This window comes from Podarcis raffonei, chromosome 14 (genome assembly GCF_027172205.1).
Source record: "Podarcis raffonei isolate rPodRaf1 chromosome 14, rPodRaf1.pri, whole genome shotgun sequence".
NCBI lineage: Eukaryota > Metazoa > Chordata > Lepidosauria > Squamata > Lacertidae > Podarcis > Podarcis raffonei.
Window position 1 is genome coordinate 14,206,495 of NC_070615.1, and position 16,701 is coordinate 14,223,195.

General features: G+C 44.2%; 1 protein-coding gene across 1 annotated transcript in view; it reads right to left on the reverse strand.

The window, feature by feature from the left end:
• Nucleotides 1–5,442, reverse strand: part of ATP8B4 (ATPase phospholipid transporting 8B4 (putative)) — a 104,652-nt gene extending 99,210 nt beyond the window's left edge. The window contains exons 1-2 of the mRNA XM_053365581.1: nt 5,373–5,442; nt 2,769–2,827 (exon numbers count right to left, since the gene is read on the reverse strand). Coding sequence (XP_053221556.1) covers nt 2,769–2,827; nt 5,373–5,400 — 87 coding nt within the window. The 5' untranslated portion in view covers nt 5,401–5,442. The remainder of the gene's footprint in view (nt 1–2,768; nt 2,828–5,372) is intronic.
• Nucleotides 5,443–16,701: the final 11,259 nt, after the last annotated feature.

Genomic DNA, 16,701 nt, shown 5'->3' on the forward strand with positions numbered 1-16,701 from the left:
GCCAAATCTACTGGCCCCACCCCACCCTCTACTCCCTGGTAGCTCATAATAAATCCACCCAACCACTACTTTCAGACTATACTATCTTGATGCTGTTTCTCATCTAAATAATCTAAAGCACTTGTAGCAAATTAAAAAGACTATATCCATGATCAACAGTCGGACTTAAGGTTACGCAAAGCTTCCGCGGCTGAAATAAATGTCTAGACCTAGCAAAGTGCACAGATAATTGGCCTTACAGACTCACTTCGGGATTTGTCAGGAACAAACGGGGAAATCTGGCATTGGCTTAAGCGACAGTACAAAGAAATCTGCACATGTTATACGTGCTCAGGGTAGGCCCTGTCTCCAGAGTCGGCACAGTGATTTAATTTCCTTTAGGACATCTGGTCTTTTAATGGGAATGTAGTGATGTTGCATGAACCGGTTTTACAAGATGCCTGGTATGGTGTGTTGCATAACAGACTTCAGACTCTATGGACTTGGTTCCAATCCTCGCTCAGCGATGAAGCTTACTGGGTACATTGGTGTCTCCAGCCACAAACTATGTCATGTATTGGGGCAGGAGGGGGCTGTATATTGGGTTGCTGCAAGCTCGTTAAAGAAAGTTGGGGTGCAAATGTAATGCATAATAGGTTAAGGACCCCTGGACGGTTAAGTCCAGCCAAAGGCGACTATGGGGTGCAGCGCTCATCTTGCTTTCAGGTCAAGGGAGCCGGCATTTGTCCACAGACAGCTTTCTGGGTCATGTGGCCAGCATGACTAAACCGCTTCTGGAGCAACAGAACACTGTGACAGAAGCCAGAGCACACAGAAATGCGGTTTACCTTCCCACTGCAGTGGTACCTATTTATCTACTTGCACTTGACGTGCTTTCGAACTGCTAGGTTGGCAGGAGCTGGGACAGAGCAACGGGAGCTCACCCCTTCGCGGGGATTCAAACCGTCAACCTTCCAATCAGCAAGCCCAAGAGGCTCAGTGGTGTAGACCGCAGTGCCACCCACGTCCCTACATCAGATGTAAAGTGGTGTCAGGCCCAGAAGCAAGGACTTCAGGGCTTGCAAGGTGCTGCTAAGATAAAAGTTCCTTCCACCTTCATTTTAGCAGGGGATACCAAGGAAAACCTCTTTCTCTGCATGGAATCCTCATGAGCAGAGCAGGATTTAACTCATCCACTCATCCTCTCACCTCAGTATGACTGCACACCCCTGATGGTAACAGGCACAGGCAGCTAACATGACTTTTAAAGAGAGAAGTGAATAAATAAAATACACTGTGACAGGGAATAGATTCCGTTTTCAGGATTTTCATCTAGAGAATGAACGTCTAGATGAAATAACTTCCGAGAGGCTGGGTTTGTGGTTTTTCCCTGAAGTGTTGTGTACATTCGCCTTACTAAACTTGAAGCGACTTCCCTTTGAAAAGAGGTTGCAGCACTTGGGACTTCTTAGTTCAGAGAAAAAGTGAGTTAAGAGGTGAGATGACAGAAGTTTATAAATTTATTCAAGGCTTGGAGAAAGTGGTACATGCCCTGGTTATCTCCCGCTGGTTACAGCTTCAATCCCCGTATGGGACAGCTGAATATTCCTGTTGTTCTAGATCAGTGGTTCCCAACCTTTTTTTTGCCATGCCCCACCTAAGCATCTCTAAAAACCTGATGTCCCCCCCCCCCGCCATCTAATTCTTATTATTCAAAAAGCGAACTCCTATTCACCTGGAGGAAGCCTAACAGGCCATTAACTGTTAAAAACTAATAATAATAATAATAATTTATTATTTGTACCCCGCACATCTGGCTGGGTTTCCCCAGCCACTCTGGGCGGCTACCAACAAAGATTAAAAATACATTAAAATGTCACACATTAAAAACTTCCCTGAACAGCCTTCAGGTGTCTTCTAAATGTAAGTTATTTTTTTATCTCTTTGACATCTAATGGGAGCGCATTCCACAGGGCGGGTGCCACTGCCGAGAAGGCCCTCTGCCTGGTTCCCTGTAGCTTTGTTTCTTTCAATAAGGGAACCGCCAGAAGGCCCTCGGCGCTGGACCTCAGCGTCCGGGCAGAACGATGAGGGTGGAGACGCTCCTTCATTCTCGAACTGCCCCCCTTAAAAATTAAATCACCCCACGTTGGGAACCACGGTTCTAGATGATCCTCAGGGTCTCTTCCACCTCTACAATTCTATGATACTTTTGATCAGCAAAAGGAGGGGAGGGTTTTTTCGGTAGAAAAGCTAGCTGACCTTAGCAGTTCACCTTCGGCCTACAAGATTTTCAATCAAATAAGAAACATTAGAATAAATCTAAAAAATGCCTTGACTCTTAAAATGTCTGGCCAGTCCAGTCACAAAACCCAAATAAAAACAGAACCATTAATGCTGCAGTTCCCAACTGGTGGTCCATGGACCCCAGGGAATCTGGGTAACCCACTCAGAAGGTCCGTGGCACCATGCACATAACCAGTGCTTTTTTCCTTGGAAAAAAAGGTTAAGGGGTACTCTCATTTTGACTCAAGAAAATCACCATTTTATAGTTCAAATCAGGGGAAATAAATACAGTAAAATGGACAAAAGTACAAAGATTCACAAAATGTTTAGAGGTATGCGTACCCCTGCGTACTCCCAGGGGAAAAAGCACTGCACATAACAAAAGCTACCATAGAGATGTCAACATTTTTAAATGTAGCTTGAAAAACAGGGGGTCTGCAATACTTAGCTAATTGGAAACCACTGATTGGTGGATGTTTCCACTATCAAAACACTGTACTTACTGCGTACTGAAATTTTTCATTATATTCACGATTATTGGCTTTCACTCTCCGCTTCTCCTCTGAAAAATTAAAACCCATGAAAGCATAAGAAGGCAAACCAGAGTACAGTTTCTATAAAGACCAGTTTTCTTTATTGTTTCCTATTCTTCCATTCTTCCTTCCTTTTAAATAACTTTCTCGGTTTCTGGGCTGCCACTTCCATCAACCTCAGCCAATTCCATGCTGGCTGGCACTGATGGGAGTTGTAGTCCACTGCAACTGAAGGACACCTGGTTTGGGAAGGTTTGGGAAGGCTAATTTAAAAACTCAAATTGCTCTGCAAAAATAGTTTCAGTTTTCATTTCTCATGTGCACCAGGAGATCTGCAGTAAAGATGATAAAGGAAAATGTAAAGAAATGAAACCTAAAACTATGAGTGGGGGAAGAACGCCCCCCCACACACACACACATCTTGCCAAACTTGTGGCAAGAAACATTGCGGTGAAAGGTCTGAAGGACATGGGAGATAATTTCACAAGCTGAAAATGAATGTCTAGATGAAATAACCTCCGAGAGACTGGGTTTGTGGCTGATAATTTCAGCGCAGCCAGAATATATAAATAGTGGCAGTCATATAATTTTTGAAACATTTAATTGCATTAGATGTTATAATAAATATTGAATTTTATAACAAAATGATCACCGCTTTTAACCTGTGGCCCTCCAGATGTGGTTGGACTTAAACTGCCATCAACCCTGAGCACTACCTTTTCCCATGTTTAAGATGTTCTGGCTTCAACATGCTTTGTGGATCCAGTGTGGTGTAGTGGTTAAGAGAGGTAGACTCGTAATCTGGGGAACCAGGTTCGCGTCTCCACTCCTCCACATGCAGCTGCTGGGTGACCTTGGGCTAGTCACACTTCTCTGAAGTCTCTCAGCCCCACGCACCTCACAGAGTGTTTCTTGTGGGGGGAGGAAGGGAAAGGAGAATGTTAGCCGCTTTGAGACTCCTTCGGGTAGTGATAAAGCGGGATATCAAATCCAAACTCTTCTTCTTCTTCTTCTTTGAGGCCAAAAGAAAGCATTAGCCTTGGGCTCTAATAGGCTGTTGCTCAAGGGAGCCATGTGGTGCTATCAACCCTGGTCAGAGTTTCTTTACTTGTAGTTTTGCCCACCATTCCTGCCTTCCATTGTCACAGAGACAGAAGCGGAAATGGGAACCTGTGGCCCTTATATTCACCAAACTACAGTTCCTATCAGTCCCAATGCTCATGATTGATGGTCTCGCCAGAAGGCAGGTGCTAACAATGATGTTGCCTCTATGTTTTTAGTTGGCACTGAGACAACATCACTGTCAGCACCACCTTTATTGTGGGATGTGGGAGAACATCCTACAGACTGGGCACCACTACAGAGACAGCCCTTCTCCATAAGTGGGGTTTTGATGGGGTGGAAGGTTCGCAGGCTAGGAAGGACTTGCTCACAAATTTATTGACAGCTGCACAAATTATTACAGCTAGGAAGTGGAAGGGGCAATCAGAATATAAAATGGAAGAATGGTTTAAAGAGGTGTGGGGCATAGCTATTAATGATAAATTAAAGGTAAAGGACCCCTGACAGTTAAGTTCAGTCGCAAACGACTCTGGGGTTGCGGCGCTCATCTCGCTTTACTGGCCAAGGGAGCTGACGTTTGTCCGCAGACAGTTTTTCTGGGTCATGTGGCCAGCATGACTAAGCCGCTTCTGGCGAACCAGAGCAGTGCATGGAAATGCCGTTTACCTTCCCGCCGTAGCGGTATCTATTTATCTACTTGCACTTTGACATGCTTTCTAACTGCTAGGTTGGCAGGAGCTGGGACTGAGCAACGGGAGCTCACCCCATCGCAGGGATTCGAACTGCCAACCTTCCGATCGGCAAGCCCTAGGCTCAGTGGTTTAGACCACAGCACCACCCGATAAATTAACATGCGCTATTAAGGTAAGACAGGGAATACACAGGAGAAATGATTTTGAGGAGAATTTGTAGAATTTGTACTGTTAAAGCGGAAAGGGGTCAAACCATCACAAGCGGTGTTGAAATTTTGGGAGGTTGGATAGTTACAATGGAATGGTCTTGGTGGTGGGGTGCACATTTTTATTCTTATTTATTTATTCTTATTAGTTTGTCAAAATTAAAAAAAATGTATAAAATGTAAATAAATGCATAATAAATAATAATAATAATAATAATTTATTATTTATTATTTATACCCCGCCCATCAACGGAGTGAGCTCCTGTTGCTCTCTCCCAGCTCCTGCCAACCTAGCGTTCAAAAGCATACCAGTGCAAGTCACAGAGTCACAGGCCTCTTATTCATGTTCTTAGCAATATGCAGTGGGGTTTTTCTTACAAAATTTTTTAGGGGTACTCTCATTTTGACTCAAGAAAATCACCATTTTATAGTTCAAATCAGGGAAAATAAATACAGTAAATGGACAAAAGTACAAAGATTCACAAAATGTTTAGGAGTATGCGTACCCCCAGGAAAAAAGCACTGGCAATACGTAATTTCAGTCACATTTCTTCTGCGGACAGCTATACAGTTTGATACACCACACGCACAAACATATTGAATGGATTACATACCTACAAATTTCTTCTTTCTGCAGAGCATTATAACACCAGCTTATTTTCCACAGGGTCCCAGTACCTGCCCTGAAGAAAAACAGTACAATTTCAGAGGCTGGCAATATTCAGGAAGAAAAACTGTATCGCCCGAGTTCTGTGCAATGAGAGTACCTTGAAAAGTTATTTGCTTTTGAGAATCAAAAGTAGAACATTAGCTACTTTGAATTTTGCCTGTTTTCTTAAATGGGAACCGTTAACTTGGATTCCAAAATCTCCAGCTCTTGTTCTTTTAGTGCTGTTATCTTGGCATAACAGCACCGAGGGCCTTCTGGTGGTTCCCTCGCTACAAGAAGCCAAGTTACAGGGAACCAGGCAGAGGGTCTTCTCGGTAGTGGCACCCGCCCTGTGGAACACCCTCCCATCAGATGTCAAGGAAATAAACAACTATCTGAATTTTAGAAGTCATCTGAAAGCAGCCCTGTTTAGGGAAGTTTTTAATGTTTAATAATAATAATAATAATTTATACCCCGTCCATCTGGCTGGGTTTTCCCAACCACTCTGGACGGCTTCCAACCAAATATTAAAATACAGTAATACATCAAACATTAAAAGCTTCCCTAAACAGAGCTGCCTTCAGATGTCTTCTAAACGTTTGATAGTTATTTTTCTCTTTGACATCTGGTGGGAGGGCATTCCACAGGGTGGGCGCCACTACCAAGAAGGCCCTCTGCCTGGTTCCCTGTAACTTGGCTTCTTGTAGCGAGGGAACCGCCAGAAGGCCCTCAGTGCTGGACCTCAGTGTCCGGGCAGAACGATGGAGCTGGAGATGCTCCTTCAGGTATACTGGACCGAGGCCATTTAGGGCTTTAAAGGTCAGCACCAACACTTTGATGTTTTGTCATGTTTTTAATATTCTGTTGGGAGCCCCCAGAGTAGCTGGGGAAACCCAGCCAGATGGGTGGGGTATAAATAATAAATTATTATCATCATCTTGAGTGTTAGGATTGAGGGCACTGGTATGCACCTGTGTGTGTGTGTAAACTAGCCTACTGTACAATGGTAAAATCTACAATCATTAGCCTGTTGGGCTAAAGAAAGTTCCCTACTATTTACGCTCTGCTTGGCTTGTTTTGTTTTTTATAGAAAATAACCAGAGGTGACCAAAAGTGTTCAGTGTGTGTGTGTGTGTGCACTGAGATCCTTTTAATAGAGCAAGCCAATGTGTTTTCAAGATGGTTCATTCCATCAGAAGATACTCAGAATTGTGGTCAAGAAACGGTCCTGCTCTGCGGGTGACCTCATCCGATTTTTCACAGTTAAGCTTGTCTCTTCTTTGAAACCTTTTTTTAACAGTTCTTGGTTATTAGTGAGGGCTTTTATTGAGAGTTCCCCCCCCCAACCGTCAACATTTAGGAGTTTAATCATGGTTGGCTAGCATGTAATAAGTTTATTTCTTAGGAACCATTTATAATTTTCTGGCTGCGAGATCAAAGTTAGCTTCTATTCAAACCTCAATTCAGATAATAAATTCATTTGCTGCAAAGTACTTAGCATTTAGATATACACCAGGTTAACAACCCTTCTCATAACACCACACAAACAGTTACTCCTTCAGGATTGCAAAATATTTATATATATATTGATCATTCCAATTATTCACCAACTACATCTGGTTGGCCACCGTGAGGAAAGGATGCTAGCTAGACTGGGGTGGGCTTTCGTTCTGATCCAACAGAGCTTTTCTTATGTTCCTGATTTCCATAGAGGGAAACTCATTTGAAACGCACTCTTTGGATCAAGGCAGAACGCTTCAATTCCTGTGAATATAGCAAGTGTGGCATAATAATTAAGAACGTTGGACTATGACCTGGCAAAGCACAGGATTCGAATCCCCTCTCAGCCATGAAACTCACTGGGTGACCTTGGAGCCAGTCACCATCTCTTAGCCTAATCTACCTCACAGGGTTGTTGGGAGGGTGAAATGGGAAGGAGGAGAACCATGTACAGTGGTACCTCAGGTTAAGTACTTAATTCGTTCCGGAGGTCCGTTCTTAACCTGAAACTGTTCTTAACCTGAAGCACCACTTTAGCTAATGGGGCCTCCTGCTGCTGCCGCGCCGATTTCTGTTCTCATCCTGAAGCAAAGTTCTTAACCCAAGGTACTATTTCTGGGTTAGCGGAGTCTGTAACCTGAAGCGTATGTAACCTGAAGCGTATGTAACCTGAGGTACCACTGTACAGTGGACGCTCGGGTTGTGAACGTGATCCATGCAGGAGGCACGTTCGCAACCCACAGCATTCGCAACCCACGAGCGCCGAAACCCAGAAGTAACCCATTCCAGTACAGTGGTGCCTCACAAGACGAAATTAATTCGTTCCGCGAGTTTTGTCGTCTTGCGATTTTTTTCGTCTTGCGAAGCATGGTATCGGAAAAGTTTTGGAAAAGCTTCAAAAATCACCAAAGTCTTCAAAAACCTCAAAAAAGGCTACCACACCGCGTGCTATGAGTTGCTCCTCGAAGTCAAGTCGCAACTGTATTAACGGTGTTAAGAAAAAGGAAACAAACTTGCAAGACGTTTTCGTCTTGCGAAGCAAGCCCATAGGGAAAATCGTCTTGCGAAGCAGCTCAAAAAACAAAAAACCCTTTCGTCTTGTGAGTTTTTTGTCTTGCGAGGCATTCGTCTTGCGAGGTACCACTGTACTTCCGGGTTCGGAACGGTACGCAACCCAAAAACGCACAACCTGAAGCGTCTGTAACCCGAGGTATGACTGTACCTTGAGCTCCTTGGAAGAAAAAAGGTGGCCTATATATATAATGAATAAATAAGTAAATATAAATAAACAGCTTACCAAAGCAATCTAGGTGGCTCTGTAGAGAAAGCTCTCCAATGCCATGCCATGAGGACAACATCTTCTTTACTTTTCAGAGATCTTCTAGTTTCCGAAAGATCCACCCTAAGCAAGGAGATAAGGAAAGTTAGCATCTGTTTAGTAAAAGCCCTGCTTCTACTTCTTACATTTCTGCAGCATAAAAACCGAAAGTGCTATTGGAGAGAGAGAAACCACAAAGTGTGCACTTGAGTCCAAGCATGTTGTGGTGCCCTGCTCCAAAATAAAACATTTCTGAATTGTCCTTCCACAAAATGCACAAAAAATGGCATAAAGCTTACACACACACACAATTCAGCACCTCTATGCCACCTTTCTGGTGTTCCGAACACCATATTATTATCTCAATAATAACCTTTTATATATAGGGTGCCTACATTCTGCATGTGCAAATGGCTTTAGATACCTATTAGGTCCATAAATTACCATATAGCATATATTCAACACAAAAAAACCTGACAATTTGTTGTTGACAAAGAACAGCTGGACATATGAAGGGCCCCATTACCTTCAGTAGCTTAGGGCTTCATCAAACCTAAATCCGGCCCTGACAGGATTGCCCTGCACAACTGCTATCCCACAGACATTTCCCTGGGAGCAAGTCTTCCTGAACCTGACAGGGCTTACATGTGACAGAGTAAGTGGAATGTATACCTTTGATGAAATGAGGGTTCCCTCACACACCTGAGATAACATGTGCTGCATTTTGACTGTGAGACAACTCTCAAACTTTTTCACCTGCTTGGTCTTCCATCAGCTTCGTGGACAGACTCCACCAAGTTCCATTGTTTGTTTGTTTTAAATTTTATTTATACTTTTCAAATTTATACATTTCGTTAATTTTACAATCATTTTAACATTTCAAAGTCTGACTTCCTTCCCCCTCTTTCTGCGGTTCCTTAAATTTATTTTTTAATACCTTCTGCATATCCAAATTCATTCAATTTGCTCATTTAATTATCTACTTTAAATATAAATTCTTATGAAGCTGCAGGTTATTACAATAATCCTGCAATATGCTGAGCTCTGTTGCTGCCCTTTGCAAGAGTTTTCCAACTCCCCAATTTTTGTGTTGTGCATTTCTTACGCCAACAACCCTGTCTGTGTACAAATGATTCTTTCAATGAAATACAGATTTACTAGAGGGAGGGGAGAAATAAAGCCTTCTGCAGCTTTTGTCGCATTCGTATTTCAAACCACATCTCTTCTGTTTTTCAACGGGTGACTAACAACGCGACCTTAACCATGCCTACTCATAAGGAAGTCCCACTGAATACATTAGGGATTACTCCCAGGTAAACAGGGCTAGGACTGCAGGCTACACCAACAAAGGCAGCCCATTACAATTATAACTCACCGAGAATTAATCAACCCAATCTGGAGGACACAGTCCTGTGCAAATACAGTCAAGTAATTACAGGTGAGAAGGAGCAGCTGTAAGCTTGGCTGACATGGGGATTAGAGGCAGAGCAATTAACTTGAATTGACTACAAGGCAGCAGGTGTTAGTCTCATATCAGGGTTTGGGGAGGGGGGCAACAAAGAGATTTCAGGAAGTAAGAAACAATTCCAAGCAGGGAAGAATGGCAAGGTAAAATGCTAGATTATGCCAAAATGGCAAAACTAACTGGGACACAGGTGGCACTGTTGGTTAAACCACTGAGCCTAGGGCTTGCCGATCAGAAGGTCAGCGGTTTGAATCCCCGCAACAGGGTGAGCTCCCGTTGCTCAGTCCCTACACCTGCCAACCTAGCAGTTCGAAAGCATGAAGTGCAAGTAGATAAATAGGTACCGCTCCAGCAGGAAGGGAACGGTAAGGGGTCCCTTTAACTTACCTATGTCACCCAGCCACAGTGGTTTGTTAAGGGGTGCTAAGAATTGTAGCTTTGCGGGGACAAACTACAGATCCCAGGATTCGCTGGGGGAAGCTGAGTGCTTTAAATGGGATTAAAAAGTATGGTGATGATGCGATCATCTACACTAATAATAATAATAATAATAATAATAATAATAAATCTATATCTATATCTATATCTATATCTATATCTATATATCTATATCTATCTTATTTCTACCCCAGCCACTCTGGGCAGCTCCCAACAGAATATTAAAACACGATAAAACATTAAAAACTTCCCTGAACAGGGCTGCCTTCAGATGTCTTCTAAAAGTCAGATAGTTGTGATCGGAGGGTGTTCCACACGGCGGGTGCCACTACCGAGAAGGCCCTCTGCCTGATTCCCTGTAACCTAACTTAGAACCTTTCATCAGATTCATTCCACTTTAACATCAGGCCCTTCCTCAAAGAATTTTGGTAATTGTAGTTTAGTCAGCAATAAGCATGTCAGGACCTTTCCATGAATAGACATTTCAAGCACTATTTACAGAAGCACTGTTCCCATGGTGCCCTGGTAACTATTAAATTGTTTGTGCCTGCAGGGTAGATATACCTACAGACCATGGTTTCTAGAAGAGCTGAAAGAAGTAAACAGAGATATTGTTGATTGCAGCAAGCACACGGGCTTCATTTCTCTCCCTATCAAAAAATATTTCATGATGAAAACCAGGATTGGTAGTGGTTTGTGAATGCATAGGAAACTGCCACATATGCTGAGTTAGACCATCTACGTAGTTCAGTATTGTCTACACAGATTCGCAGCTGCTCTTTAGGGTTTTGAAAAGGTACCCTGCTCATCCCTACTGAGAGTTCCCACTAGGGCAATACCTGTGTATGCACTGTGTCTCCAAAGCACATTCCAAGCACATTTACCCCCTTTAAGAATTCTGGGCAATGCAGTTCACAGAGTTATCATTCCAAGCAAAATACAGTGCCCAGCTCCGGGATGCAGGTAGCGCTGTGGTCTAAACCACTGAGCCTCTTGGGCTTGCCAATCAGAAGGTTGGCAGTTCGAATCCTCACGACGAGGTGAGTTCACGTTGCTCTGTCCCAGCTCCTGCCAGCCTAGCAGTTCAAAAGCATGCCAGCACAAGTAGATAAATAGGTACCACTGGGGCGGGAAGGTAAACGACGTTTCCGTGTGCTCTGGTTTCCATCACGGTGTCCCGTTGCACCAGAAGTGATTTAGTCATGCTGGCCACATGACCCGGAAAGCTGTCTGGGGACAAACACCGGCTCCCTCGGCCTGAAAAGCGAGATGAGCGCCGCAACCCCATAGTTGCCTTTGACTGGACTTAACTGTCCAGGGGTCCTTTACCTTTTTACCTTTACAGTGCCCAGAACTCTTTGAGGGGTGGGAAGGTGCTTTCAGAGTAAAGTGTGTGCTGCAAATACATGTTTCTCCACTTTTATTCTTAAAGGTAAAGGTAAAGGGACCCCTGACTGTTAGGTCCAGTCGTGACCAACTCTGGGGTTGCGGTGCTCATCTCACTTTATTGGCCGAGGGAGCCGGCGTACAGCTTCCGGGTCATGTGGCCAGCATGACTAAGCCACTTCTGGCGAACCAGAGCAGCGCACAGAAACGCCGTTTACCTTCCCGCTGGAGCGGTACCTATTTATCTACTTGCACTCTGACGTGCTTTCGAACTGCTAGGTTGGCAGGAGCAGGGACCAAGCAACGGGAGCTCACCCCGTCGTGGGGATTCGAACCGCCGACCTTCTGATCAGCAAGTCCTAGGCTCTGTGGTTTAACCCACAGCACCACCCGCGTCCCACTTTTATTCTTAGCCCACCTTAAATTACTTTTCTATACCTTAAAAGAAAATTTAAAAACTGGGAAGATAGGACAAACAAAGGAAGCTGCCTTCTACCACTGGTCCAGCTATTTCAATATTATCAACTTTGACTGGCAGCAGCTCTCCCTATAGGCCTTTAGACAGGTTTGTCTCCAATCTCTACTTGGAGATGCCGGGCTGAAACCTGGGATTTTCTACACATGGAAGCAGTTGCTTTCCCACTGAGTTTTGGTCCTTCCCCTTAAACTGTAATCAAAACCAAGCTAGATGGAGGACAATGTAGCAATTCCTCTGGCAACTTAATAAGGGGAGATATTGTAACTTAGTAGGAAAGCTCATGCCTTTGACCCAGAAGGTCCCTGGCATCCCCTGGTCCGTGGCATCTATCCGGGGGAAACGCTGGCATCTCCAATTAAAAGATCACGTCGCAAGTTACAAGAAAGACCCTTTGCCTGAGACTGCCGATAGAAGACCACAAGACTGGCCGGATTTGTCCATAAGATGGACAAATCTGGTATGGAATGAGGCAGTTTCCTACACAATCAGTCTGAACTGCTATCAAGAAGTATGGGTTTCAGTTTTAATATAGACACATCAAAGTGGCTTCATAAAATAAAAATAAAACATACCTCTCTGTGTCTTTCTGTCTCTCACACACAAATTCTGGGTCTGGAAGGCATAAACTTTAAAATAACCTCCATAAGGAGATGCGTGGGTTGTTTTTGCCACTTACCACTGGAGAAGCGCGTGCAGGAACCATCCTCACCTATCAACAGACCAAGGCAAGAGAGCAACAACAGGAAAGTACAAGGCTGGATGTGAGATTAGAAAAAGGCAGATGTGCCGAGCGTGGAGGGGCAGCTGTTTCCCACGCAGCTGCGGTTGGCACTCGGCTGTTGCTCGTAGTGCCTCACCTGCTGCTAACAACCCACAGAGTGTTTCAGGAAGCATGCCCTGGGAGTTCCTTTTGTTCCGACGCCAAGCGCTCGGTATATTGCCCGCAGCACTGCTTTTCTGCTCAGAATCCGGCAGAAACTCAGCCAGAAGATAAGAAACCAGGGATGCAGACAGGTGGGGACCCTCAACCTGCTAATTAATTAACTTGTAGCGTTTGCTGGAAGACATGTTTTTCCCCCAACCCCACTTCCTCCTACCCAAAAAAAGTGTTTACCAGAGCAAGCGGAGAAATTGCAAGCAGGAACAAAGGCAATAACGATGTGCAGCAAACTAATTGAATTATGCCAACTCTCTCGCAGAGGGAGGCATTAATCCTTTTCTCTGGCACCATTTTCAGCAATACTCTCAGACCTGGGTTTATCAGTCCTGTTTATTCTGCTGAAAGCCATTCAATAAGGAGACTGCTCAGCTGAAATATTAAGGAATTGCTGCCTGCATTGAGTGTAGAAGAGCCGTCCGTCTGGGCCCACCAGGTCAGTGATAGCAATAAGCCCTGCTCCTGTCCCCAGCCCGGCTCATTCACTGCTAAAAGATTACTGCAATGCGTTATACGTAGGGCTGCCTCTGATGATGGTTTGGAAACTTCAGTTGGTGCAGAATTCACTGGAGCAAGATGGTTTGAGCATATTACACTGATCCTGGTCCAACTGCACTAGCTACCAATTAGTTTCTGGGCCCAATTCAAAGTGCTGGTATTGACCTATAAAGCCTTAAATGGCTCAGGACCACAATACCTCAAGGACCACGTCTTTCCATATGAACCAACTCGGACTCTGAGATCATCTTCTTAGGCCCTTCTTTGTGTGCCTCCTTCCTCGAGAGGTACGGAGGGTGACAACACGAGAACGGGGCCTTCTCTGCAGTGGCTCCCCGTCTGTGGAATGCTCTCCCTGGGGAAGTTCACTGGGCACCAGGCAAAAATGTTCCTTTTTAACCAGGCCTTTGGTTCATCCAATTTGGACTTTCAAATGTGTACTTTGGGGGGGGGGCTATTGGGTTGTTTTTGTTTTTATTGGGTATTTTGTGGTTTTATATCTTGATTTTATTCTGTGAACCGCCCTGAGACCCCCGGCTATAGGGCAGTATAATGATGATGATGATGATGATGATGATGATGATGATGATGACGACGACGACGATAATGTCCTAGACACAGAGGGAAGGGTGTGGTGCAGTGGTGAAGCATCGGTTTTGCATGCAGAAAGTTCCAGGTTCAATCCCCGGCACATCCAGGCAGGGCTTGGAGAGACTTCTATCTCTCACTTGGGTCAGGAACCATACAAATGACTGATCTCACCTCACTCTATAAAAGTAGAGTGGGGGACATGACAGGTATTGGGACAATGTCTTAACTAGTATTTTATTCTGGGAGTACTCAAGAGTACTCAAGTCATGCTCTGCCATAGCCATGTGAATTGTGTCACCTGTAAAAAGGTAAAGGTAAAGGACCCCTGGATGGTTAAGTCCAGTCAAAGGTGACTATGGAGTTGCGGTGCTCATCTCGCTTTCAGGCTGAGGGAGCCAGCGCTTGTCCACAGACTGCTTTCTGGATCATGTGGCCAGCAGGACTAAACCGCTTCTGGTGCAACGGAACATCATGACAGAAACCTGAGCGCATAGAAATGCCATTTACCTTCCCACCACAGTGGTACCTATTTATCTACTTGCACTGGTATGCTTTTGAACTCTAGGTTGGCAGGAGCTGGGAGAGAGCAACAGGAGCTCACTCCATTGTAGGGATTCGAACCACTGACCTTCCAATCGGCAAGCCCAAGAGGCTTTGTGGTTTAGACCACAGCTCCACCCGCTTTACCTGTAACCTATATCCTAATGCTTAGGCCATGTGCCAACATCGTCAGTAAAACTTTCAGGTTTCCTCAAGTGGTGAGTGCAGTGTCCAAAGGAGGGAGCCAGGACACTGTGCCAAGAAGCATCTGAACCTAACCTCCTGACGTAGGAATATAGGAAGCTGCCTTCTACCAAAACCATTGGATTGTCTAGCTCCATATTGTAGACACTGATCAGCAGCAACTGTCCAGGGTTTCAGGCAGGAGTCTGGAGATGCTGAGAGGTTGAACCTGCAACCTTTTTCATGTAAAGCAGGTGCTCATCCTCTGAGACATGGTTCTCTCCCTTCTCAAACAAAAAGGGCAGAGACCATTTGAGCAGCTTGGCTAAACGCTTTCTGAAATTTCCCATTATTAAGACTTAATAATGGCAATATTCTAATGCGACTTTTATGGACTGCAGAAGGAATGAGGCTTTGCCTACGCCAACAGAATGAGGTAATAATCCGAGTATTTACATCTGGCAGCAATTGTACGTAGGTCCCAGTTTTGTAGAATAAAGGCCGTACCGAAGAGCAAGACCACTATATGTGCTAGATGGGTGAATGCGAACTGCCAAATGTAAACCACAGATATAGGTTAGTTTCTGAAAAGGATAGAATCCAAAATGAGAAATGAGAAAGCATGACTTCAAACGCAAACACATTCATGCACTCACAAGAGATGCTCAAGGATTTCGTTCATTACTCAGTTTTAGGTTATTTTTCTTGTAAACTAGTGTATACTGGTGAGAGTGTCAGGGTTGGACCTGCGAGACCAAATTCCCATTCAACCATGAAAGAAGATTTCCCAGGATTCTTTGGGGGGAGCCATGACTGCTTATAAGAGTAGTATCAGTGCTTGTTGCGGTATATCTCCAATGTGTCAATGTGACTACAGTGATACCTTGGTTCTCAAACGCCTTGGTACTCAAAACAATTTGGAACCCAAACACTCCAAACACAGAAGTAAGTGTTCCGGTTTGCGAACTTTTTCCGGAAGCTGAACGTGCTCCATTTTGAGTGTTACACTTCTGATTTGAGTGCCATGCCTCCGTTTTGAGTGTTACGCTGAGGTCTGTTGTTGCTATTTACTTTGTGTTTTTGCAGCTTTTTTGTTTTGTTTTTGTGACTGTGTGGAACCCAGTTTAGCTAGTGATTGATTGATTGTGTGACTGCAGTACATTGTTTATTGCTTTCATTTTATGGATCAATGGTCTCGTTAAATAGTAAAATTCAGGTTAAATTTCTGTTTTACGGGTTGTTTTTAAAAGTCTGGAATGGATTAACCCATTTTGCATTACTTTCTATGGGAAAGCTTGCCTTGGTTTTGGAACGCTTTGGTTTTTAACGGACTTCCGGAACGGATTAAGTTTGAGAACCAAGGTGCCACCGTACAATGTTCAATTCACCCAGCACGGGGCAATACTTTTCTCTTCCTTCCATTTTGCAGCTGTTACCTGTCAACACAGCAAACATTATTTTCCTAATAATCTACCCCTCATTAAAAAAAAAAATGCCTCTACCTATGCAAAATAATACAGGGTTGAGGAAATAATTCAAAGTAGAGGTACTGAAAGGACAGGGGGGGGGGAAAGCTACAGTGCCAAGAATTGTTTGAGGTTAACAGTAGACTGCAAATTAGCTAGGGGTTTCCAAAATGGTATTTATTTAGGGCGGCACAAGCTAGTGCAGCTTGGGTTTGAGAACACAAATCTGGGAGGCGGCTGCTTTTGCTATTAAGAAATACGGTTTTGGCAAGGGCCTCACGGTCAGAAAGTTGCATTGTATTCAGCATCTGAGATGGAAAAACTGGACCCCATTGGGAGAGGAGTGATGGCTTTTGTGGTGAAAGGGAATGATTTATTAGCTGAAGAGAGTCAAATCTGCTAAAATGTATGTTTTGGCTGAGCATCTGTAAGGGCGGGGACACAAGTGTTGAAGGGAGAAGTGATACAGGGGACTGTTGTTGTTTTTAGGGAG